Source organism: Trachemys scripta, chromosome 2, assembly GCF_013100865.1.
Source record: "Trachemys scripta elegans isolate TJP31775 chromosome 2, CAS_Tse_1.0, whole genome shotgun sequence".
NCBI classification, from domain to species: Eukaryota; Metazoa; Chordata; order Testudines; family Emydidae; genus Trachemys; species Trachemys scripta.
Window position 1 is genome coordinate 79,475,034 of NC_048299.1, and position 26,766 is coordinate 79,501,799.

The 26,766-nt window shown below is 40.3% G+C and overlaps 1 protein-coding gene across 7 annotated transcripts in view; it reads right to left on the reverse strand.

The window, feature by feature from the left end:
* ULK4 (unc-51 like kinase 4) overlaps positions 1-26,766 on the reverse strand; it is a 401,679-nt gene that overhangs the window by 211,467 nt on the left and 163,446 nt on the right. For all 7 annotated transcript variants that reach the window (XR_004644496.1, XR_004644497.1, XM_034760991.1 and 4 more), the window contains one exon: positions 18,535-18,627. Coding sequence is in view for 5 of the 7 variants with exons in the window: in XM_034760991.1 (XP_034616882.1) it covers positions 18,535-18,627 (93 nt within the window). In the remaining 2 variants the exon portion in view is untranslated. The remainder of the gene's footprint in view (positions 1-18,534; positions 18,628-26,766) is intronic.

The window sequence follows — 26,766 nt, forward strand, 5'->3', positions numbered from 1 at the left end:
AGATCTTTGTAATTTATTTAGAAAGGATGGAGTTTTTTTTGTTTTTTGTTTTGTTTTTTTAAAGTATTCCTCTCCATGCTGGAATCAAAGTATATTCTCATGTTTCCCCTCCATCCCCCACTCCAATTTCTCACTATGTCTTGTCACTTTACTCTCTTTAATATTTCTAAAATGTTTACCATTTGTTATACATATTTTAATAGTAATAAATAATTAAAAAATCAAATAATAAGCATGTTTTTACATAAGGATTACTGTAATCCACCAAAGTATTCAGCAGAACGGTTGCTCAGTGATGACGCACAAAAGCAAGAGAAAAGGAAAGTTACTTCTTTTAAAATTAGTCGCATAGCATACGCATTATCTGCCCCCAACATTCCATGTTCATGAGAATGGAGTAATTGCCCAGCGTTAATTATGCAAAACAAGAAGAAAAAACAAAAGCAAGTAAAATCTCTTAAGTGGGAAAAGAGATACCCTTGTTGCAGCTTCTACATGCCACAGTTTGTGTTCTGCATGTACTAAATAGCAGCAACATAAAACCTCTGCCTTAGTGGGATTGCATTGGTTTCCTGTTTCTCTGACTAAACATAAGATTTTGTCTCTTATTTTTAAACACAAATCATAAATACTTTGGCTTCTCACGAGAAATGTCTAAACATTTTTGTTGGTAAAGCTTTTTGCTATTTTCCCTTAGTTATAAAATCTTCTGGTATTTTACCCCCAAAAATATGATTTCCATTGCACAATATAGTTGTTGTGGTTGAAATCTGTTTGTTTATATTTTTGTCAAGTGTGAACATAACTTTTCCCCTAGATAAAAATCTAAGCTTGGCTTTGACCAAAAGAGATTTTTAAAATAAAACTTCTCTCGTGGGCCTGGCCCCTCTTCACAATTGGTTCCTGTCTTCTTTGATTTTCTAATATTATAGTAGATTCTTGACTCCTTGGGTGAAATCTTGCCCCACTGACTTCAACAGTACCACAATTTCATCCCTGGTGAGCTAATCTATGTTGTTTGCAACATTGTAGATGCACAGTCAGAATGGCTGAAAGCCCAAGACTTGGGGTATTTGTGAAAATTGGGAACTGTAGTGCATTGGAAATAACAGATATTCCTTGATTCTGTGTTGTAGGTTGCAAAAGAATTATAATGTTACTACATGCGGTCTATCATTAATTTCAGTTTGTGCAATGATGTGTTTTTATATGGACACACTGATGAGGCTTTAAACTAGGTTCACCGGGGGAAGGAGACCAAAGCCCTGAGGTAAGTGGGGAAATGGGATCCTGGGAGGAAGCACAAGCAGGAGAGCGCAAGAGGGGAGGACTCCTGTCTCATGCTGAGAAAGAGGGACAATCATTGAGTTATCTTAAGTGCCTATACACAAATGCAAGAAGCCTGGGAAACAAGCAGGGAGAACTGGAAGTCCTGGCACAGTCAGGGAACTATGATGTGATTGGAATAACAGAAACTTGGTGGGATAACTCACATGACTGGAGTACTGTCATGGATGGATATAAACTGTTCAGGAAGGACAGGCAGGGCAGAAAAGGTGGGGGAGTTGCGCTGTATGTAAGAGAGGAGTATGACTGCTCAGAGCTCCGGTATGATACTGCAGAAAAACCTGAGAGTCTCTGGATAAAGTTGAGAAGTGTGAGCAACAAGGGTGATGTCATGGTTGGAGTCTGCTATAGACCACCAGACCAGGGGGATGAGGTGGACGAGGCTTTCTTCTGGCAACTAGCAGAAGTTGCTAGATCACAGGCCCTGGTTCTCATGGGAGACTTTAATCACCCTGATATCTGCTGGGAGAGCAATACAGCGGTGCACAGGCAATCCAGGAAATTTTTGGAAAGCGTAGGGGACAATTTCCTGGTGCAAGTGCTGGAGGAACCAACTAGGGGCAAAGCTTTTCTTGACCTGCTGCTCACAAACAGGGAAGAACTAGTAGGGGAAGCAAAAGTGGATGGGAACCTGGGAGGCAGTGACCATGAGATGGTCGAGTTCAGGATCCTGACACAAGGAAGAAAGGAGAGCAGCAGAATATGGACCCTGGACTTCAGAAAAGCAGACTTTGACTCCCTCAGGGAACAGATGGGCAGGATCCCCTGGGAGAATAACATGAAGGGCAAAGGGGTCCAGGAGAGCTGGCTGTATTTTAAAGAATCCTTATTGAGGTTGCAGGAACAAACCATCCCGATGTGTAGAAAGAATAGTAAATATGGCAGGCGACCAGCTTGGCTAAACAGTGAAATCCTTGCTGATCTTAAATGCAAAAAAGAGGCTTATAAGAAGTGGAAGATTGGACAAATGACCAGGGAGGAGTATAAAAATATTGCTCAGGCGTGCAGGAGTGAAATCAGGAAGGCCAAATCACACTTGGAGTTGCAGTTAGCAAGAGATGTTAAGAGTAACAAGAAGGGTTTCTTCAGGTATGTTAGCAACAAGAAGAAAATCAAGGAAAGTGTGGGCCCCTTACTGAATGAGGGAGGCAACCTAGTGACCGAGGATGTGGAAAAAGCTAATGTACTCAATGATTTTTTTGCCTCTGTCTTCACGCACAAGGTCAGCTCCCAGATTGCTGCACTGGGCAGTACAGCATGAGGAGAAGGTGACCAGCCCTCTGTGGAGAAAGAAGTGGTTCGGGACTATTTAGAAAAACTGGACGTGCACAAGTCCATGGGGCCGGATGCGCTGCATCCGAGGGTGCTAAAGGAGTTGGCGGGTGAGATTGCAGAGCCATTAGCCATTATTTTTGAAAACTCATGGCGATCGGGGGAGGTCCCAGATGACTGGAAAAAGGCTAATGTAGTGCCCATCTTTAAAAAAGGGAAGAAGGAGGATCCGGGGAACTACAGGCCAGTCAGCCTCACCTCAGTCCCTGGAAAAATTATGGAGCAGGTCCTCAAGGAATCAATTATGAAACATTTAGAGGAGAGGAAAGTGATCAGGAACAGTCAGCATGGATTCACGAAGGGGAAGTCGTGCCTGACTAACCTAATTGCCTTCTATGATGAGATAACTGGCTCTGTTGATGAGGGGAAAGCAGTGGATGTGTTATTTCTTGACTTTAGCAAAGCTTTTGATACTGTCTCCCACAGTATTCTTGCCACCAAGTTAAAGAAGTATGGGCTGGATGAATGGACTGTAAGGTGGATAGAAAGCTGGCTAGATCGTCGGGCTCAACGGGTAGTGATCAATGGCTCCATGTCTAGTTGGCAGCCGGTTTCAAGTGGAGTGCCCCAAGGGTCGGTCCTGGGGCCGGTTTTGTTTAATATCTTTATTAATGATCTGGAGGATGGTGTGGACTGCACTCTCAGCAAGTTTGCAGATGACACTAAACTAGGAGGCGTGGTAGATACACTAGAGGGTAGGGATCGGATACAGAGGGACCTAGACAAATTAGAGGATTGGGCAGAAAAAAACCTGATGAGGTTCAACAAGGACAAGTGCAGAGTCCTGCACTTAGGACGGAAGAATCCCATGCACTGCTACAGACTAGGGACCGAATGGCTTGGTAGCAGTTCTGCTGAAAAGGACCTAGGGGTCACAGTGGACGAGAAGCTGGATATGAGTCAACAGTGTGCTCTTGTTGCCAAGAAGGCTAACGGCATTTTGGGCTGTATAAGTAGGGGCATTGCCAGCAGATCGAGGAACGTGATCGTTCCCCTTTATTCGACATTGGTGAGGCCTCATCTGGAATACTGTGTCCAGTTTTGGGCCCCACACTACAAGAAGGATGTGGAAAAATTGGAAAGAGTCCAGCGGAGGGCAACAAAAATGATTAGGGGTCTGGAGCACATGACTTATGAGGAGAGGCTGAGAGAACTGGGATTGTTTAGTCTCCAGAAGAGAAGAATGAGGGGGGATTTGATAGCAGCCTTCAACTACCTGAAGGGGGGTTCCAAAGAGGATGGAGCTCGGCTGTTCTCAGTGGTGGCAGATGACAGAACAAGGAGCAATGGTCTCAAGTTGCAGTGGGGGAGGTCCAGGTTGGATATCAGGAAAAACTATTTCACTAGGAGGGTGGTGAAACACTGGAATGCGTTACCTAGGGAGGTGGTGGAGTCTCCTTCCTTGGAGGTTTTTAAGGCCTGGCTTGACAAAGCCCTGGCTGGGATGATTTAGCTGGGAATTGGTCCTGCTTTGAGCAGGGGGTTGGACTAGATGACCTCTTGAGGTCCCTTCCAACTCTGATATTCTATGATTCTATGATTCTATGAGTAATTAGAGACTTTCCTGTTCAACTCAGTGTGAAACTATCCATCACTAAGGGCTCAAATCAGAAAACAAAAATGTGCTGGTTTCCATACTGTGGAAACCCACACAAAGTCAGAGAAGCTATGATTGGTGAACCTGATGGGTTGCAGATGCCAGATACAGTTTTGACTCTATTAATAATATGCTGTGAATTTTACAGACCTCCCCTTCTGGTATGTGTAGTAAGTAAAACTGTTAACTTCAGAAACCTGCTGTGATCATTGCTACGAATAACAACTGCTCATGTGCTCAGAGGCAAAAGCACCTAGGACTTTGGGGAAAATCTTAATAGAAACTCAATAAAAGGGTTAGGAAAAAATGCAAATGTTCTTTTCAAGAAATGTGCTCCTGGAATGTCTATATAAATCACAGTATTCATTTATAAAACTCTTGACATCAAAGGAAATAAAACAGTGCCGTTTAATTATGGTCAAGTGGTTAGGTTAATTTTTGCTAAACCTCACCTTCATATCTCAAATTTCAGAAATTACACTGAATTGAAACACTTTTCATTTCAATCACTTCATCTTACTTCAATAACTTTTAAAAAAATATTATGCTCCATAAAATTCTTCAGTTTAAAGTAAAGTTCACTAGTTATCACAAATGGAACAGATGAAAGAGTCTGGCAAAATTAAGCCCCCTTATGAATTCTAAAACGTTTACTATATAGCTTTTTTGTTGTTAAAGGACAATATTACTTTTTTGATGTTTTTGCCAGGACTTGACTGTATATTTTGGCAACACAGGGATCTGTTGCTAATGGCACATTTTCAACTAAATTGAAATAGCAGCTGTTCAAAGATCAATATTAACTTAATATTTACTTTATTAGAAGAAAAGGTTAAAGACTACTAAGATTTGTATCCAACTGGAAATTAAAAATATAAAAGCAAAAAAAATGTTTTTGATTTAGTGCTTCTCAGGTTCACAAGGCTTTTCAGAGAGGGAGTACAACAAAATATCAATCTCTCTAATACCCAAACTTCACTAAAATGTTGAACTTACATTAAACAAAAATTGTATAGAAGTTTGTAAAAGACAATGTTAATTTTCAGGTTATGCTTTTACAAAAAAAGTTATTCTGATTTTTTCCAGAATTATAAAATTATCTAGGATAAGACTGTTTTGTACGCACACACACACACACACACACTAAAGACTTAGTTATAGCTCTGCCCAGTAACATCATTAGATGGGAATTAAGGATTTGTTAATATTTACACTGTGTGTGTAATTATTTTCAGAGGCTTTTGTTTTTAATTTGACTATTTGAAACTTTACAGTTGCACTTCGAAGCCTGAAACTCGGACAAATGTTTACAGTTCACATTTGAAGCAATTTCCTTAAGTTTAAAATTATCAAAATCAGTTAAATAATTTTGCTTAGTCAGAGAGACGCAAACTTATAGGCAGCTCTTAACAACTTTTGGCCACATGATAACTAAAACACATAATACAACATCTTGCAACTCTTACTAGCGCTAGATATCCTTAAATAGATAATCCTATTCATAGAACTACTTGAGCAAGTAAAGATGGCAGGACTAGGCTCTCTAATAGCATCATTAAAATGAAACTTTGCAGGCAATCAGTCTTTAATGTGAACTGAGCTCTTTTATTCTTATCCATAAGAGATGATCTGCACAACGTGAGGGATGAGAGAGCACTGACCAAGGGAGCTGCCATGCTTCCACTGACTATGAAATAGATCCAAGCTAGCAAATAAGCCACCTTCTGCCACCAACTTCCCACATGCTTAAAGTAATGTATTGTTAGTTAATGACACATCCTGATCCAGCAGGGTGTTTTGTAAAGGTGACATACAAGTACAATTTTAAAAAACAACCTTAAATTATAGACTTGTGCACTAAATGCCCTAAATAAGTGTAAAGGGGCCATTAAGTTTTTCAAGGTAACTGATTTCAGACTTATCTTTATTTCTTTTTAAATCTCCCAAAGATCAGGATATAACATAGAGCAAGGAGGCAGCCTGAAGGACATTATTTAAAAGAACTAAACCTCCCCCTCCCCCAAACCAATATTTTATGGTTTGGCAAGTCCTGCCCAAGGCAGGTGCAACCACTAGGTGAACTAGGCAGTTGCCTAGGGCGGCAAGTGGTTGGGGGCGCCCAGGGCCGTCCTCAGGCATAGGCAGCTGGGTAGGGTACCTGAAAATTCGGGGCACCACTGGGTCTTAGTGTCCACCCGACTGGTTTTCCTATCCCTGCTATGACCCTTCCTGCAGGCTCCGAGTCTTCCTGGGAAGGGGATCTAGTAGTTAAAAGAGAAAAAGTCTCCAGCCTGCCAGACCTAATAGCACAACACTGAAACCGTTAAAGAACCATTCAAGGGATAATGAAGACATTTAACAGGCATTTGCTAACCCCCAGGTTTCTACTGTCAGTTTCTGAATGTACTGACAAAAACGGTTATGCATGACTAATATTTACTCAGAACATGTCAGTCTGCAGGACCTTAGTTTAAAATTTGCTTTAAAAATATTTCATTAGTGAGTTGGTGAAGATTATAAAATCACATCTCTAAAAAAAATCCTTGCATAGATTTTTAGATGCACAATCATCTTTAGCCTTAAATGCTTGGATCTTCAGACATATGGTTTTTAAATAAATTCTTCAAAAGACCACCCTTATCTAAAACACACATTTTAATTACTATAGTAAAAAAAACTTACTTCCAAGTCTTCTGGTCCTTTCTGTCCATCCAGTTCCACACACACCCACACACACCAGCCCTTTGCTTCCAGATAGCCGGACAAAGAGTTTCCCTTTGTTTACTTCTGACTATCTGATGAACTAGTTTTAAGCAAAATCAGTACCTTAGTAAGATATAAAATCCTTTGGAAACATATTTTTTAAAGTTGGTGAAACTTCATAAACATGTGTATTGTTATGGAGATCACACACAGTAAATTAGTGTTCACTTTTTCTAAAAGCAATGAACATTGTTCTGAACATACTAAACCTCTGTGACTGATTAATTTAAAATAATGTCTATTTCAATGAGTTAAATATGTAGTAATCTGGAATGATTACTTTATGAAGGCTTAAGAGTACATTTAAAATATAAAATCAGCTTAGAAATACTGATTAAGAAAATGTAAAACAGAGAAGAGCTGCATCATGTATTCCATAATATTTAATGTTGTATTCAGCAAGACAGCTGACTCGCCCTTACTACAAAGTTTTTGCAAATAAATGTCGGACAAACTTCAGGGCATATAAAAAAAACCTGAAACTAACATTTTTTATTCCCAAGTTTAGTGCTTTTAATTAGGTACCTTCTGCATGTCCATTCTGCATGAGGGAGAGGGTACAGGGGTCTCTGCAGGGAACTGTGACTCTCCACCACAGTGAGGCAGGCCGGGCGTTTTGTTGTTCTTTCTGCCTTGACCCTCCGCCCCAACCAGGCCGCAAGCTCAGGCTGCCATCGGGCACAGGGGCACCCGTTTAAGAATACGGCATAGGGACCCATAAATCCTAAGGACGACCCTGGGGGCGCCAAAAAGCAGTGCCCTGGCTCGAGGGGCTCCTGCAGGCTGCAGCAGACGCATGCGGGCATAGCCCCTGTGCGCCCCCCAGCTCCCCCCTCGCCACACTCGGGGTCTGCAGTTCCCAGGCATGTGAGCCACCACCAGGGCGCGGGGCCCTGAGCCTGCTCCAGGAGGGGCAGCGGTGGCGGCGGCTCACACTCCCGGGAGCCGCAGAGCCCGAGCGTGGCGAGGCGGGAGCCGGGGGAGGCGCATGGAGCCTCTGCCCGCATGCATCTGCTGCGGGAGCCCCCAGAAGGCAGCTCCTCCCTGCCGAGCTGCTGCAGCGGCCCAAGACCAGCAAAGCCAGTGAGTGGACTCAGGGCGGGGGCCACCGGGGTGGGAAGGGCTCACAGGGGGAGAGGGGGCTGTGCACCCTCCAGGGAGGTTCAGGGGGCAGGGAGGGGGGAACCTGGTCTGGGGAGCAGCCCCTGGGCCTGGCTGGCCCCTGAGCAGGCTGGCCCCTGGGGTCTATAAAGGCTTGTTGGGATTTGCCCCTCAATTAACCGATGTTATGGGCGGGCAGGGGGGCATGGCGCAAGGTGGAAGTTTCGCCTAAGGTGCAAAATATCCTTGCACCGGCCCTGGTCCTGCCTTATTCACTCTATTCCTTACACAATATGTTCTTGGTGAAGAAGAAAAGAGACTACTGACAGAGGAAGGGCTAATCTGGTAGAGAGAGAAGGCAGGGACAGGCTTGGTCTGGGCTAAATGGAAGAGTGCCAGATGAGAAGGAAAGGGTCCTATCTTATGGCCTAGTGATCACCTCTCCAAAAAAAAAAAAAAAAAAAAAAAAAATTACTAAAATTCTTTTTTTTAGCTGTCCCATCCCTATGAAATCTCTCTCTGTGATGGGAAGACAGAGGCAATCAAGTCTCTGGAGGGGAAGGGAGGAAGCCTCAGAAGGTACTATGCCAATAATCTAATAAGCAGAGGGCTCCATTTCTGCACAGCCTAAAATCTCCACAGAGAAATCTGTCATTGAGCAATTCTTAAATGTTTAAAAAAAAAAAAACTGAGGAAATTTCCGGGTGGCGGGGAGGGGAGAAGGATCTTAGTTAACATGTAGTTGAAATGATAGCTATCTACCAATTACTTGAGAAGATATTTTTAGGCATTGTGCTACCTGATATTTTGTAGGATTTAAACCTTTTTCTAATCTATCATTTTTGGAATGGGAGGTGGAAACTGAACATTTGCTCTCTGTTCTAAAATTTGCAGGAGATAAACAAAACCAACTTGTATGTATGTATGTGTTTTTAATCTAATCCTGAAAGGCAGAGTCTCTGGGGAAAAGGAGACTAGGATGCTAGTTGTAGGCTTTGGAATTTGTCAAATATCCAATCTGCGTTTGGTGCTGCAAGGCAGAGGACATAAGACAAATGATTAAAAAAAAGTCCTGTCCTGTGCTAAGAAAACCTAGTTTCTCTCAACGTGGTGAGAATCTAAGATTTGATCCTATTGTTGAGTTAAATGGGACCGGTGCCTAAACATTCTCCAATTTTAATGGGCAAACCAGATAGGGGTGCTCATTATTAGGAACCTCTCCAAATATTTGTTTAAATTCATTGCAATAACTCAGAGAGCACAGAAAAAACAAAAGCTCTAATTTAGAAGCTAACAGGTCATTTTTTAAAATTTAACACTATAGTTTTAAACTAGAATATACAATGGTTAACAATTTGGGAGATCAGCATAAAGTGCTTTTTTAGACAATTAATATAAGCATTCATTAATCAATTCAATATGGAAGCAAGGAACCAAAACTTTATAGTTTTTGGTTCAAGTGTAAAGAAAATATTGTTTGTTCATGGATATTTTGTAATCTAAATTGCTCCTTTTCACTTGGAAGTTTTTAAAATAGCTGATACCAGGAGCTCTGGATTAAATGGAGCATCTCCTACTCAAAAGCAATCATCATCTCAACATTCAACTCTAAAAGTAAAAGGTCAAACTCTAGTATTGCTGCTTTTAAAATCAAGGACTGGGAAATGTGCATTCCACAATGGGTTGGAATGTAAACAAATTAAAAAGCAAACATCATGATGTATGAGAAGAGGATCAACCCACTACTAATAGTGATGATGAAATTTGCATTTAATGTCTCTAAATGGACAATGCATGGGTAAAAAAAGTGGTGCAAATGAAGTTTGAAAATTAGCCCATTCTTGGGTGGTTTCAAAGACATCATGCTAAAGAGTTATTCTAAGTAATCAAGACAGTCTACTGTGTGTACAAGGTCGATCCATCATCTTCACAACTACTAAATTTGTAACACTCAGGCCTTGTCTATACTACAGGGGAAATTTGATCTAAGCTATGCAATTTGAGTTACGTGAATAGCATAACTCAAATCGACATAGCTTAGACCTACTTACCACAGGGTCCACACTACGCGACTACTCTTCTCTATCCAATGAAGTACAGGAGTCCATGGGAGATGATCTAAGATCGATTTAGTAGGTCTTCACTAGACCCGCTAAATCAATTGCCAATGCATTGATAGCCACTCGTTGATCCCCTGGTAAATGTAGACAAGCCCTTAAAAATGGAAGATTTCTGAACGTTTTTCTGTTCTGCCATGTGCCTCCTTGGGGTTGTCCCTACTCTCTGTGTGGGATGTGTGTTGGAATTGGGAAGAATCCTTGCCTCCCTCCTTCACCGCCACCCTCACAGTGGACCTACATAAGGGCCAGAGATAATCTAGCCTACTGCGTCCACATGATGTGACATCGATGGAAGGGATGTCCATGGTAAGATGACACAAAGATGTTTCCTATCCATTTCACTTTCTAAAATCTGTTCAATCATTTCAGAAGATGTATTATGGAAGTACAGGTTGCAGTTCATTAGTTAAGGCTAAATTTTGTACTTGAAGCAGACATTCAACCTTTGTTATGTATGAAGACTACAATGTATTTCCCAAAAACTTACAGAACTTACTCTTTGGGCACAGAATTTCTGAGAACTGACAAATAAATCTATTAATTTATTTACAGTTAACATTATTTTAAAATAAGTCCTTTAAAAATTTCACATTTGGTACCAGGCACCCTTCCCTCCTTTTTTTTCTTGAATGACCTTAAGAACAGAATAAAAGGCAGTGTTCCCAACTCTTGTGATTTCATTGTGAATTTTACAATATCTGATGTTTTTCTGAACGCCTCAGCTCCTGGAGGAATGTGAGTAGGTGAGAATCTCAGATCAGCTCATGTATGCAAATAAATAATAATCAACATCCCAGATTTAAAAAGTACATTAGCATGGAGTTAAGACAGAGTATACCAGTTTAGGTTAACAAAAATATTATGTTGCAATTTTTTCCAAAAGGAAGAATTCTAAAACCAGAAAATTAAGAGTAAAGGGTAAAAGAAATCCAAACATATTAAGGTATAGGGCACCCAAACTTAACTCTGCCTTGTAGTGACACCAAAAGAGATGAAAAGAAAGGGAAAAAAAATCTGTGTCTTTAAAAATCAGTTTAATCTAATCTAAGTCTACAAATACTACTATTCATTCATCAGAATTGCATGTTATTATTACCAGGCAGAATTAAGGCTGTATTTTACCACTGGTGAAATCTTCAGTATTTTTATTGCAGAAGCATGGGGTAGTAGAATATTTATTGTAATGCATAGGACAAATACTCTCAGCACCACCAGGTCTGCACTGGAAAAGACCATGTTAACAAAATCTTGCTGTGAACCCACAATGGAGTCCATGTCAAGCCCATAGCTTCTACTGAATGTAGGCAAAGCAAGAATAAAGACAGAGGAGGCAGCCAAAGTATACAGAGCAGCTGACTTACAAAAAGTAACTTAGAAGCTGGGGAGTCCAGAACCATGTGGAATTAATAAATTCCACTGGGTCCCTGCTGCCTGCCTTTACTTGACTCTGCATGTTACGTGATTCTCCCTGACACATCCGGTATCCTGAAGAATTTAGGAACTCTTCAAAGTATCCTGTCCCCTGGCTCACAATGCATGTCAAACATTTCAAAAATGTATAAAACTAAGGAAATTCCCAGACAAAATACATCATTAAGATGGAGAGAAGGGTGAAAATATATCTTTCACTTAAGCATAGAAAGCCTTACAAGAATGCCAAAAAGCAACAATTAGAAACTGACGAAATTCAGTAAGAGGTGCTTCTGTGCATTTTTACTTTTTAGATGTCATCCCTGTGGCATGCATACTCACACAGAGGCCCTTGAAGAAGTAGTAAGGAAATGTAGTTCAGGCAGCCACGCAATGTTAACACTGCACTATAATGATGCCATCTTCCCTTCTTTGTTTTTTCCATAATTACATTGTAAGATGCGTTCTATGAGAATGAGACATTAAGGTCCTTAAGTCATCTGCAGCCCACAGCCGTAGATATCTGAAGTTTTGAAAAGCCACTGTATCACTACAGGCCTCAGTTCAGCAAGGTAGTTAAGCACATAAGCAGCCTCATTGAAATCAGTGAGACTACTCTCATGCTTGAAAGTTAGATTTGTGCTTAACTACCTTGCTGAATTGGGGCTACATTGAGTACATCACTGCAACCATACAATCTTCTTGTGGTCATTTTTTTCTATAAAATGTATAATGCAGTGATCTATACCTGCACACATCTAAGATTGCCATATTTTCAAATGTTTAGAATTCAAGTTTATCTTTAATTCTGAAATTTGTAGGTTTCTAATGGAGGTTTTTTGATAACTACACTGTTTTAAAATTACTAATATATACTGTCAGCCTTAACTACAGCTTAGTGGGCATTTGTGTGTGAGAGCACATGACTAAGTGAGTAGTTATACTGCATACTCTCATTCATGAGACCAAAAGTCTAATATCTTCAACCAAGTGAGACTGTCATAACCAAAGATCATTCAACATAAATTTCCCTCGGCAAGAAAAAAATTCAAAATAGATTAAAATCGTTCAGAGCAACTCCAAAAATATATTTTAATAGTCAACATAATTGTATAATTTACAAAGTATGCTATAAGTGGTAACTAAGCAGCTCAACAAAACTATCTGATCACCTCTGGATAACCTAGATATTTGATAATTACATTCCAGTTGAGTAATGAAATAATTATGGACGGTATATCAGAGAAAGAATTGATTAAAAATCACAAATAGACATTGTCTAACTACATCATGCCAATAAATATATCCATATTCAGTTTAATTCATAATCACAAAAACCAAGGCGTACCTAATTATACTAATCTTGTAGTACACAGACTTCAGACAGTTAAATCAGATCTCAGTCTGCTGTGCAACCATTTGTTCCCAATGTGAGTTCAGGAGTTTAGTTCCTCCAACAATTTCTTATACAAGTACAGTCTTTCAAAAGTAATTAAAAAAAAGAAAAAATCTAACCATGTGCATTTTTTCAATTGTGCGGAGATTAATTTAATTAGTTCAAGTTTCCTTTTCTTTAGCATCAATCTCTGATTTTAGTTTAAATAATTATCAGTCTCAAAATAGGAGAAAGTAAACTCAGCAAATTAACACTGTTAAGGTTTTTATGCCCAAGATTTTTCCTAGCACAAAACTTATAAAATGGTGAGGAAAACAAAGCCACATTAAAAAAAAAAACCTTGTGAAAGACCATAATGCTCTTAAGCATTATTGACTGAAGCAGGCTACAGAGTTGGCAGGTGATAAGCAAACTTCCATCCAAAGCTCTTCCTTGCAATATCTATGGCTCTGTCTTGAGAAAAGAATGACAACTGTGCCAAGCTACATCAAAGTGTGGTGGTTTTATGATGGGGGGGGGGGAGGGGAGGGGTTCTGAAGGGATTTAGAAGATACAACCTGACTTATTTGCATTGGTAACCTACATTACAACCAGGACCTGGGTGTTCAGGGATAAAAAGCTTAGTGCAAAATCCAGGGTGGCACTCAAATCCTCTCAGCTTTCTGGATTACATATTTTATTTTACCACTTCATTGTTGAGAAACTGAAAAAATGAAACAAGACCTAAAAAAGTTTTTCATTTGTTCCCAGGGTTGCTCATAATGTTCAAATTTCTAACCAGTAAATGTGCTCATTAAAAGCATCCTGGAAGTGCTGGAGGCTGTGTGTGTGTGTGAGCCACATTTTAAAGGTGGCGTCACCATATTCATTCTACATACTAACATGAGGGTTATACGGAATGCAGTATGTTCTATAACAACAGATTGCTAGAACTTCTCTAACAGTGGAGTGAGAGAAAGAATTTTAGGATATTTTTCCTTAACATTTAAAATATTTGGGTTTTTCCATCCCCAAAAAGATGCGTAATGTATCAGTATTTCATTATAGATCTTTAAGTTGATAAATGAAACATCCAATAATGTTTGAATGTCTGCACGTTTCTACGTAGAGCAAACAACTTACCATATTCTGAGCTAACATGGAGTCAGGGAGTCACTGGAACAATTTTCCCTTGCAGATGTGCAGTCATCAAAAAAAAGAATGTGAATCCAGATTTGATTTTAAAAAAAGATCCAAGTATTAAAGGCTTTTTAACTAGTGGGACTACAGTGTGAGGAAAATGTGGTGGAGTAGTTCACTTAAAGTGGTCATAGTTTACTTAGGTCTGGTCTCACAATCCTAATGCAGTTAAAATCAGAGGAACACGGAAGGGAAAGAGGTGCTGAAGAGCAGTGGAAAGTGGAGATTGAGTGATTTACCTCTGATGTTACTATTGCCTATATGACAATGAGCTGTTTTTAGGGCAGCAACAAAGGGAGGAGCAAAGAAGATGAAGGAGGAGGACAAGCAGACACTATATATTACCACCAATGTCAGAATCTTTCCACTCAATAATGAGTTTTTCACTGGAGAGCAACATGGATAAAACTGAGGGGTGAAGACACAAGAAAAGCAAGGGGAGAAAATAGGAAAAAAGATGATGAGATTAAAAGAGGAGAGGGGCTGGAGAATACCAAAACCAATTGTGAATGTACTAAGGCAGATTGCCAGCTGGTATAAGCTGTATTAATAAGGTCCCCGCTATTCACAGTTAAGACAGGACAGAATCACTAAATTCACATTACAGCTGTCTGGGCTGATATCTCATCCTGCTCACAATTTACACTTCAATTTATAGAGGCAATTTCAGAACAACTCATATTTGCTAAACAAGAAAAAAAAAGACATCTTGCTAGTTCAGAATCAGAATAATAAGGGGAGTTATTTCAGGAAGATTTGGGGGGCAATGAGATGAGAAAAAAAACCCATTCATTTACATATTCCAAATCTACAACCATTGTACTGAGCTTTTTTTCCAAGCCACAAGAAAATGTGTCACCCTATGAAGATAGAAGCATTATGGGAGAAATATAAATTTGGATAAGACAGACTCAGTGGAAAGTAGCATTCATCATTAAGTATTAAAATAACAATAAAAAAAGATATCCAGTAGTGAAAATAACTGAAGGAAATCAGCAAGATTCCTAAAGTCAAATCAGCACCTGGAAACTAAGAATCCACCCTCCAATATTACCACTGGATACACTTGAATTAAAAAGACTAAATTAAAAATATGAACAGTTAATAAAGATATACTGTAGCACCTAGATCAAGCTCCCCACCCACCATCCAGTAATATCAAGATCAAAAGATTATTACCCAACTATAAACAGATTATAAGGGTGAGTCAGCATCCAAGTATCTACCCTCCACAAACACTGTAAGTGTACACATACACATCTTCAAATGAAAAGAGTTTATGATGGTGAGCTACAACATTGCTCTGATAACAAAGCCTGAGCTACAGTGATATTTTATGAATTGTAATAAAGAATTAGAAGCTCAATAGATTTATTTCAACAATAGAAAATGGTACTATTTATCTGCACAATAACTGTAATCCTGTGGTAGTATAAATAGGATTTATACAATAAAATTGCAGTTAAGTACTGCATTTACTGTATTCAAATTGTTCAAAATCTCAAGCCACTCAAGCAATTTTCTAGTTCATTTTTAATCTATTTAGTGTGTAGCAGCAGTGCTCATGGTAGGACTGTAAAGGATAAGAAGATATAAAGGGGAGTGTTTTCATCTGAGCTGTTAAAGAAAGACTAACAGGAAAACAAATTAATTTTTTCCTATTGCTCATTTCAGTCAATGATAGAAGGAAGACTGAGACTCAAGGAATCACTCCGTAAACATAATTGCTCCAGAAACTACACAACAGAGGTGAGCACCAAGGACCTACCTGATTCTCACTTCAGTTTTATACTAGTAACTCCACTGAGTTCAGTAGAGCTATTAACTTAACGCAAGTAAGCGCAGATTCAGGCCCAAGATCCTAGATACGTACAATGGCAACACATTACCATTCCTTTTCCATCTTTCTCTTCCTCCTTCCTGATCCACTTCCTGCCTGTTCTATCTACCTATCCCCCATTCAAACATCTGGTTTATTTTCCTAGAACTATTTTTTCTTAATTTCCCTGAACGTTTGGCCTTCGCAGCCTCATCAGGAAATACAGTTCCTTCTATCACAAGCCTAACCCAAGGACCATTACTAATATGGGACATTTTGCTGCAACAACTGTTTACAAACAAGTGTATAGCTTCTAAAAATTCATCTCCCCGGTTAGAGCAGATTTATGGATTTATGGTTTGTTAACAGCATTTGATTATTTCATATTGATTGACACAGAAATGAAACAATGTTCAAAAACTGAAGAAAAGGAGGCATGTAAAGACTGCACCTATTTTAGTTCCCTCTGTGGCAGAACATTCCACAGGTGAGTCCCTATTACATAAACAAAATTCCTCTAAAATTTCAATACTTTTTACCATAATATAGGAAAAAAACAGGATAAAGTATTATAAACACTTCCATATAGTTGTTTCTTGATAAAGGGTAGCTGTCTCAATAAAGGCATCTTCAGTTCACCAATCACTGTAGTAGCTAGAGGTTAATATAGCATCAGTACCATACAACAGCTAGAATCAGAGAGGTTTGCAGCAGTTTAGAGGGTTCTATAAAAGGACAAGACACAAACATTCCACGGTGCTTTATGTTGCCCAAGTTGCAAATTGCCATAAACTACTTGAGTTGGTCACACTTTTTGGGACCAGGGTCTGAAAGTGTCCTCTACTTATTTGCAAATCTATTTAACATCCAGAAACATTTAACTATTTAGTCTGTAATCAATCAGATTTCAACAGGATTTTCTTTAAAAGCACAGCCTAAATATCTGTAATTATCAAGTGCCCACAGTTGCTTTAAAGTTGTTTTTACCCATTACAAATGCACATTTGAAAATTGTCTGTGTAAAATCTCTTACAAAAGTACCTAACAAAAGGTTTCCAGATCCAGATATTTAGACAAATGTTTTTTTTAAAAAAAAAAACAAAAATATTTGTGTTTGTTTTTGTTTTTGTTTAAGGTGCAGGCTAGAGGGGGAAGGGGACACTTAAGAACATTATGCTTGTTGAACCTTGCACAGAGCTGGACATAACTACATTGGCAGGACTCTTTCTATCAAGTTGTATTGCTACAGTATTGTCTGCATAAGTGGGTGTGCATAGACGTTCATAAAAAATGCTAGGGAGGAGGGAAAGAAAAACAGGAGATTAAAAAGTGGTAATTTGCCTTTCACAGATGAAAGGTAATATCTTAGATGGAGCGTATGGAACAATGGAAAAGATTCACGAAAGGAATAATTGTCACAAAAGATATTTTCAAGCACAATTACAGAGTTGGGAATCAAACCACATATCAATATTTTCAAACTTGGGTGCCTAAATTAGATAGCTAAATCCATAGCAGTCTGATTTTCAGAGGCATTAAGCACCTGAAACAAATTTAAAGGGAGCTCTGAATATTCAGAACCGCTGAAAATTAGGCCACTTGTCAACAGTAAATATGGATTAATTAAGCACCCAAGAATGTCCTGACCACAATTCTTCACTGTGGGACTTTGGGGGTTGTTGTCTATAGGAGGCTCCCTCTACAACTGGTGGCAGAGGGGGAAAAGTTTACCTGGATGGAGCAGGGAGGGAGAGAGAGAGAGAGTGTGAGTGTGAGTGTTGTCTGCCCTTTCAGGTGACCAAAGGGTGAGTGGAAAAGCCTTCTCTCACTGTGATCAGGCTGGCAAGACTGACCATATTAATCACAGCTTGATGGAATATCGTGTTATTTTTAAGCAACTTGGTTTTAGAAAGTTCGGAATCATACAAAAACCTAATTTGTTACTGCCATTACATTATTGGTAGAATTCAGAAAACAATGCTCAGAAATGAGATGAAAGATTCATCTACCAGCAGAAGTGAGGGAAAGGAAATTTCATCAGGTTTTAGAATTATTAGCCTATGTAACATGGTGGCATAGTGTGTAATATTTGCACAGAGTAAGAGAAATCGATATCTCTATACATCTATATATATTTGTTTAGTATAAAGACAGTTCAGGAAATGTTTTTTAAATTCCCATTTTTTGTATTTAACTAATTGTGCTAAAAGATAATTAAAATAATCAAGCACATACAAAACTGTAATACAAAAAAAGACTTCAGGTAAAAACTATGCCTTACAAAAATTCTACCTGTAACAAATACTCTAAGTATGAGAAAACTATTTTCACTGCCAAGATCTGAGTCTCAACACAATCTCATCAGTATGAATTGCACTTAAATCTATATAATTCTTAATTTCTAATTGAACAGTGAATAAGGATGAAACGAGAAAAATTGTGATTAGAAGAGAAAGTTTAGTTGTGTTACCTAGTAAGCGCAGGGCTATGTTCAGTCAGGGCTACCAACAGTTTCAGGGCATACACTGGTACTGGGTCAGGTGCCATTAGAATGTGCTCATATCTGCAATGAAAAATAAAAAGTAATTATAGTGAAAAGTCAGATATTCTGTATCATGCAGCTGATATGCTTTGTGACTAGCTTAAATTATATCAGCTACTAGAGTTTTATGAAAATCACCAATCCAAAATGATTTTGTTTTCCAAGTCAATAACAAGACAAAAACCTCAGGGCCTTGCAACCTGACTCAAACTTGAATACAAGTGTTGAGCGCAGGTTGGATATGAAAATGACTTAACATGTTTGGGTCAGGCTTTAAGATCAAGCCCAAGGGACTAGAGGTGGACATGGGGTTGTGGGCATCTCTGGAGGTGGCATGGGAAGGCCGGGGCAACAGCAGATATTCTTTCCTTTATATGGGACAGTGGCTGGCATCAGCAGCACTGATGGGGGAGGGAATGCTCTGTTTGCACGAGCTGTTTCCCGCCTTAAGACACAGACAAATACACAAATGTGTGTGTACACACATGGTGCAGCTCAGCTGTGAATAGAGTGGTGCGGCGTGGCCAGTCAGGTTCCTGCATTGGGTATCCCTTGTCTTGCACTCCACCCTCCCTGCCTGGCATGGAGTAGTTCACGGTTCCCTGTGCAGAAGGTGCCCTTGCTGCACTTTTCAGGAAATGTGCGAAGATGGTGATTATGGGGGGCTCAGCAGGTGGGTACTAATCCCAAGCCACCCCACAGTCCCAGGGCCTGTGCCCACACCTACCCTTTCCCTGTGCCTGGAGCCCTGCAGCTGTGCCAGGCAGGAGGCAGCAGCAGAGGGGAGGAGGACAAGGACTTCCCCACATGCACACAGCAATGGGGCTTGGTGCCTGGCTGCAGGCTGGAGGTCAGGGGCTTAAGGTTGCCAACTTCCTAATTGCAGAAAACCAAATACCCTTCTCCTGCTCCCTGCCCCGCCCCTTCTCCGAGGCCCCATTCCCGCTCACTTGCTCATTTTCACAGGACTGGGGCAGGGGCATGGGCATTGGAGGAGTTGAGGGGTGCAGGTTCCAGGCAGTGCTTACCTCAGGCAGTTCCTGGGAAGTGGCCAGTATGTTCCTCTGGCTCCTACATGGAGGGGCAGGCCAGGGGGTTCTGGGTGCTGCCCCTGCCCGCAAGCCCTGCCCCAACAGGTCCCACTGGCCATGGTTCCCAGCCAATGGGAGCTATGGAGCCAGCGCTCAGGGCGAGGGCAGCATGCAGAGCCCCCGTGGCTGCCTCTACGCCTAGGAGCCAGAGGGATATGCCGGCTGCTTCCTGGGAGCCGGGTAGGGAGCCTGCCAGCCCTGCGCCAACCAGACTTAACAGCCCGGTCAGCAGTGCTGACTGGCGCCGCTACGGTCCCTTTTTGACCAGGTGTTCCTGTAAAAAACCGGACAGCTGACAACCGTAGGGAGGCTGTGGTCCCATGGGAGTGCAGGAGCAGACAATTCCAGGTTCATTGGGGCAGCTGCAGGATGGGGTGGGAGAACAAGGCAGGTCTGTGAATGACAGAGGCACATGGGTCTGTTTGCAATGCCTTGGCCATGCTGGTCTGCTGGCTCTGGTTGCTGTCCCTCTGCAGCTAACTTTGCAGCCCAATGCAACGAGACCCACCTACAAGAGTCCGGGTCAGGTCAGGTATGAAAACAACTTGAAACTCCTACATTTGGGTCAACTGTGGTCTAGTCATGTTCAGGTCAGGCTTTAAAATTAGGCCCAAACAGCTCTCTAAAGGACTCTAACTCTTTGGAACTGTATAATAACACCATTACTTGGATATGAAGTTTCAAAAGCAGAGCTTCACAAAAATTAATCTGTTTATGGGAAGAAAATACAAAGGAAGAAAAGGAGTATTAATAGAGTCCTTTAGTAATGTGTATATCTACCTTTTCAAAAGGCCAGCAATAAAATGACAAAACACTCATTTCACACAACGAATCTTAAAATAGTAAAAGGTACAAGTGCTAGGGAGACTCAGAAATATCGTACGAGGGATTATATGTGACCAAACCTAGATTCTTCATTTCGTTTATTTTTTTGCAATTTAAAACCTTTTAAAGCACCAGGGCGAGAAGCGTGGGGCTGTTTGTTTTGAATGAAGTGTACTTTCATCCTCCAAGGAATGCTATTGAATGTGCAACAACTCCAATCAGTTTTTATTACTTCAAAAATGCCATATAGTGAGGGAGACATGAGTATTAGTTACCTATCACCTAACATCAACTCATTCCCCTCAAAGTTTGCTTTATTTATTTATTTATTTATTTTTAAAGACAACTGAAGATTGTACATAACACACACGCAGATATAGCAGACAGCAAGAACGGCAAATCTGGATGCAATGTCTGATCAACTTTACAAGCAGATAAAAGTTAAAACATGTATGGACGGTCCAGAGCAGTAAAGAGGTACAAGAAAGAAATCTTTGAAAAGACCCATGCAATATCTCCACTAACCGAATGCCTGGTAAAGAGGAAACGAGATGCTGAATATCAACGAGGAAACTGCTACTTCTTCCAACAATATGATAATCTTTGATTTACCAGAGGAATTACAATATTTCTATTTCTTTGTTTGTTTTAATGAAAAGAACAGCTGTAAAATAATAGCATACGGTAATGGGGAAGAGTAGGGATGAAATAAGATACAAGAGAGAGAGACTGACTCACTCCTGTCAAAAACAGCACCTTTCATTAGTAAGAATACCACGTTTTTGGCACCAAAATGTTTTCATACTGCATAAGCGTTTTCTAAAAATGTTCTGAAGCAGGACAAAATGCAACAAAAAGCTACCAGCAACTATCACTGGTTATCTTGGCATCTATGGGACTCCCTTCACAGAAAGGCACACTCTTACAGGCTTGTGTACACAGTGCACTAATCTGCACCAGAGAGGTATAAATTCTAGGGAGCATTCAGTGCATCACACACTAACTGGCCTGTGGGAAACCTGCTGGCATATACTAAAAGTTCCATAATGTGTGTTAAAGTAGTCCTGTTTCACACAGTACATATGTGAGCAAGGCAGGGCTTGCTGTCAGCAACACATCACTGGTACTCGCCTCTAAGCGAAGTGTGCTAGCCATGTTATGTTCCAAGTCCATGACATTTTGGGGAGGAAATACCAGGAACTGAACCTACTGTCTTGCATGGTAGCACAAAGACTTAATACTTGATGGTAGCTTTATATCTGTAATAATTAAAGCTTGTAATTTCCAACTAATAAATTTCAGTCCTGAAATAAAGCACATTTTCTCATTTATGATTAATGAACTTCTCTTTCTCTCACATTAGAAAAAAAATCTTAATTCACTAGTGACATAGGCCCCAATGCTGCAAAAACTTACACATGCGAGTAGTCCTACTGATCTCAGTGAGACTGCTCATGCATGTTTATAGTCATGGCAAGGACTGCTGGTACTACATTTTTAAACAAGGGAGCCTAAAGATAATCACCTAAATTAGCTCTCAAAATCCTGACTTTGTTGCACAAAACATGGATTTAGGTCTCAAACTGATAATTCATAACAATATTAATAAATATTGATACAGAAGCCAACTTTAGGCATACATGCTTATAAATGTGGTACATGGTAACTTGTTAACGTCCACGGAAAAGCTATATTATTTAAAAAACAAATGATTACCATTATATTTATTTAACTTCCATCTCCCATGTGTTCAATGAAATCAGTCTTAGTTATTTGTTTTTACTTGTAACTCCATTTTTTTGCCCCCAAAGGTAATGTAAGTGAACTATTTAGGGTAAGATATTTTGGCGTACTAAGTAATTCTATAGCCAAGTGATTCATTGACCCAAATACCACAGAAAAAACCCAGAACTGCTAAAATGAACATTCTTTTGGTGGCAATTATGATGAACTTTTTCTGGAAAAGTATATATGGTTATGAATCACAAATATCCCAGTGCTGTACCTTCTATGTGGAGAACAAGTGTCTTTGCTCCTAAACCGTTACAATGTGAATATCTATGACCAATATTTTCATCACATGAAGAAACGTACAAACTAATATAACTCCGTTTTTAGAGATGAATATAATTATTTGGTAAATTTAATCTATAATCTGGTAAAGAGCTATATTGCCATCTTTCTCACATATAAATAGTGTCAAGGGAACCCAGAGGTTTTGGAGTTCCTTTAACCACTAAAAATTCTAAACATTTACCTCCTCCCTATCTGAACGATCCAAGATTTTAGTTTGGAGAACTGGGCTGGAAATCTGGCAAGAACAACCACATTTCAGCACATGAGATCTCAACCAAAACGAAGAAGTGCAGAGGAATGTGTAAATGAGAAATATTATTTTCTGTATTTTAAGAGATTAAGAAACATTTTCATATATGAAAAAGGATTGGTGTGATCTGAGTTTGAGGAAAATGAAGGTCAGTTTTTATTTAATACAAACCATTTCAACCACCCCTGTTTATTGTATTATTTCCAAAAGTTTTGTATTGGTTACCAAATACCCAGGAAAAATAAAATCTCTCAGTAAAAGAAATGAAAACATTCCACTCAATGAAAGGTAGGGAGAAAAATAACATGCTAATCTACAAACACACTAACACAGTGTTTCTCAAACTGGGGCCGCCGCTTGTGTAGGGAAAGCCCCTGGGGAGTCGCGATTGGCCGGACCTGCGGACGGGGAGGTAAACAAACCAGCCGGCCCGCCAGGGGCTTTCCCTACACAAGTGGCAACCCCAGTTTGAGAAACACTGAACTAACATTTCTAACCTAAAATTACCATTCTTAGACTCAAGTAGAGGGTGCCATTCATGTATACAGCACATGAGAAGAAAATGATGACTGTTCTTTGCCAATACTGTATTTCTCTAAAGCTGCCCTTTTGCATTTCAGATATATAGAGCAAAATTCTAACACTTGGGAGAATCTCTCACTTGAATCAGTTGAATGTGGGCAGACTTCAATTGCACACACAAAGTAGGCCAGCCAGAGTCCCCTTTAAAAATAAAGTCAGCACAAATTTAACTATTAAATCCCCCTGTCCATACAACTGGATAGTGAGGCTCTCAGTTCTTGAGACTGAAATGGAGCTGAATGACTCCTTTCAAGAATCTCATTACCATGGAGCTCGAAAATACTGATTTACCATGGATGGGTAGGTGAAATGCCAAAATTGCCACCAAGTGCACTCTCAACTAATTAAGTGAAAAATCAGAAATCTGACGGTGTAAAAGGTACTCCGAGTTGTCTTGGATACAAACCATTTTTGGTTGAACTCCCCAGGCTAACAACCACATCGAGAACCACTTCTGTTTGGCCAAATAGGCTGCTCTGGTGGAGGGCTTTATATTATTAAGCAAGATTTGCTGGACCACCTCTGAACATCATTCCCCTCCTCATCTAACCATCCAGTATCCACGCCGTGAGATGCAGGGAGATGAGTGCTGGATGTGAAATCTGGCTGTGATACCTAGTCAGGAGGTCGGGATGAAGAGGAAGAGATATGGGAGGCTGGACTGATAACGCAAGGAGGTCAGAGAACCACCATGATCTAGGCCATGCTGGAGGAATGAGAATAAGCCTGACATGATACAATTTCAGCTAGAGAATGACCTGTGGGATGATCAGAGTTGGAGGAAAAGCACACAGGAGTGCTGATTCCTAGCGCAGGTGAAAAGCATTGGTAACCACTGGATCACTGTCCTGGACACAAAAGTCAAAAGAGTGCTTGCTGGATGCTGCAGGAGGATGAGCTGGATGGCTAAATCTGGAACCAGCGGGCCTTTGCCTCTGGGATCTATGCCCTTTCCTGGAGTAGTCCCACTGCCTTACTGGAAAGGAGGACTGCCCAAAGAAACGCCTATAGTGGTATCGCTGTTCAGCTGGCATATAAGTTCCCAAGGAATGCAAAGTAGTTCGGGAATCCTTAAAAGAGTGCAGGGTCTCATTGCGCTTTTCCAAAAACAAAACCCAACTACCAAAAGTTAAGTCCTCAATGGTCTGCTGCACCTCAGGTACAATGCCTGAATTCTGCAGCTATCAGGTACCTCCTCATGGTCACAGCCAATGCCATAGTTCTGGCTGAGGTATCTGCCAGGTCCAGAGCTGACTGTAAAGAAATCTTGGTTACCATAAGGCCTTCTCCAATGAATGCTTTAAACTCTTTAAGGTTTTTAGCAACTTGTCTGCAAACTCCGACATGGCCACCCAATTAACAAAGCCGTATTTGGAGAGCAACATCTGCTGGGTTGCAAAGCACATCTGCAGGGAAAAGGAAATATAAATCTTCCTCCCCATTAAGTCCATTCTTTTGGACTCTTTGTCCATAGGCGTAGATTTATGTCATGCCCTGTCATTTGCTGCAGTTATCACAAGAGAGTTAGGGGCCGGGTGGGAGTAGAAACCCTGCATGGAAACAGAGTACCACTTCTCTGAACACTTCGCTGTAAGAGACAACAAAGCAGGAGTATTCCAGAGGGCCTCTGCAGACTCCAACAGAGCCTCATTTAACCAGGATTACTCTCCCTGGAGCTGATGGTTGGAGAACATCCAGCAGCTTATGCATATTGTCCTGCAGAAATTCCACCTGGATACCTAAGGTAGCCTAAGGTCCTTATATGTCTTAAAGTGCTCAGGCATCCAGGGAGGAGGAGGAGGAGCCTGGCACAGATCAGTCATCCAGAGAGGATGAAGAGGCGGTTTGCTGTGCCAACAACAGGTCCTGGTCTTGCACCATGGGATCTGGTTAGTCACACCTGAGCCATTCTTTTTAGGTTACAAGTCTGAGGAACTGTCCCAGATTGAGGTGTCAACAAAGGTGGTTTTGGAACAAATTGATTAATTAAACAGTAATAAGTCACCAGAACCAGATGGTATTTATTCACCCAAGAGTTATGAAGGAACTCAAATATGAAATTGTGGAACTACTAAGCGTGGCATATAGCTTATCATTTAAATCAGCTTCTACACCTGGTGATTGGCAGATAGCTAATGTGATACCGATTTTTAAAAGAGGTGATCCAGGCAATTACAGGCCGGTAAGCCTAACTTCAGTACCAGGCAAATTAGATGAAAGTATAGTAAAGAACAGAATTATACACATTGATGAACACGATTTGTTGGGAAAGAGTCAACATGGCTTTTGTAAAGGGAAATCATGCCCACCAATCTATCAGAATTCTTTGAGGGGAAACAACAAAGATGTGGACAAGGGTGATCCGGTCGATATAGTGTACTTAGATTTTCAGAAAGCCTTTGACAAGGTCCCTTACCAAAGGCTCATAAGCAAAGTAAGCAGTCATGGGATAAGACAGAAGGTCCTGTTATGGATGAGTAACTGGTTAAAAGATAGGAAACAAAGGGTAGGAATAAATGGTCAGTTTACAGAATGGAGAGACATAAATAGTGGTGTCCCCCAGGGTTCTGTACTGTTCAACATATTCATAAATGATCTGGAACAAGGGGTAAACAATGAGGTGGCAAAATTTGCAGATGACACAAAATTACTCAAGATAGTTAAGTCCAAAGCAAATTGCAAAGAGTTACAAAGGGATTTGACAAAACTGGGCGACTGGGCAACAAAATGACAGATAAATGCAAAGTAATGCACATTGGAAAACATAATCCCAATTATACATACAAAACAATGGGGTCTAAATTAGCTGTTTCCACTCAAGAAAGATCTTGGAATCATTGTGGATAATTCTCTGAAAAGTTCCACTCAATGTGCAGCAGCAGTCAAAAAAGCTAACAATGTTAGGAACCATTAGGAGAGGGATAGATAGGAAGGCAGAAAATATCATGCATTTATATAAATCCATGGTATACCCACATCTTGAATATTCATGCAGATCTGGTCGCCCTACCTCAAAAAAGATATATTAGAATTGGAAAAGGTACAGAGAAGGGCAACAAAAATGATCAGGGTATGGAACAGCTTCCGTATGAAGAAAGATTAAAAAGACTGGGACTTTTCAGCTTGGAAAATAGACGACTATGAGGGGATATGATAGCAGTCTATAAAATCTTGACTGGTGTGGAGAAGGTGAATAAGGAAATATTATTTACTCCTTCTCATAACACAAAAACTAGGGGTCACCCAATGAAATTAATAGGCAGGAGGTTTAAAAACAAACAAAAGGAAGAAGTTACTCACCTTGTGCAGTAACGATGGTTCTTCAAGATGTGTGTC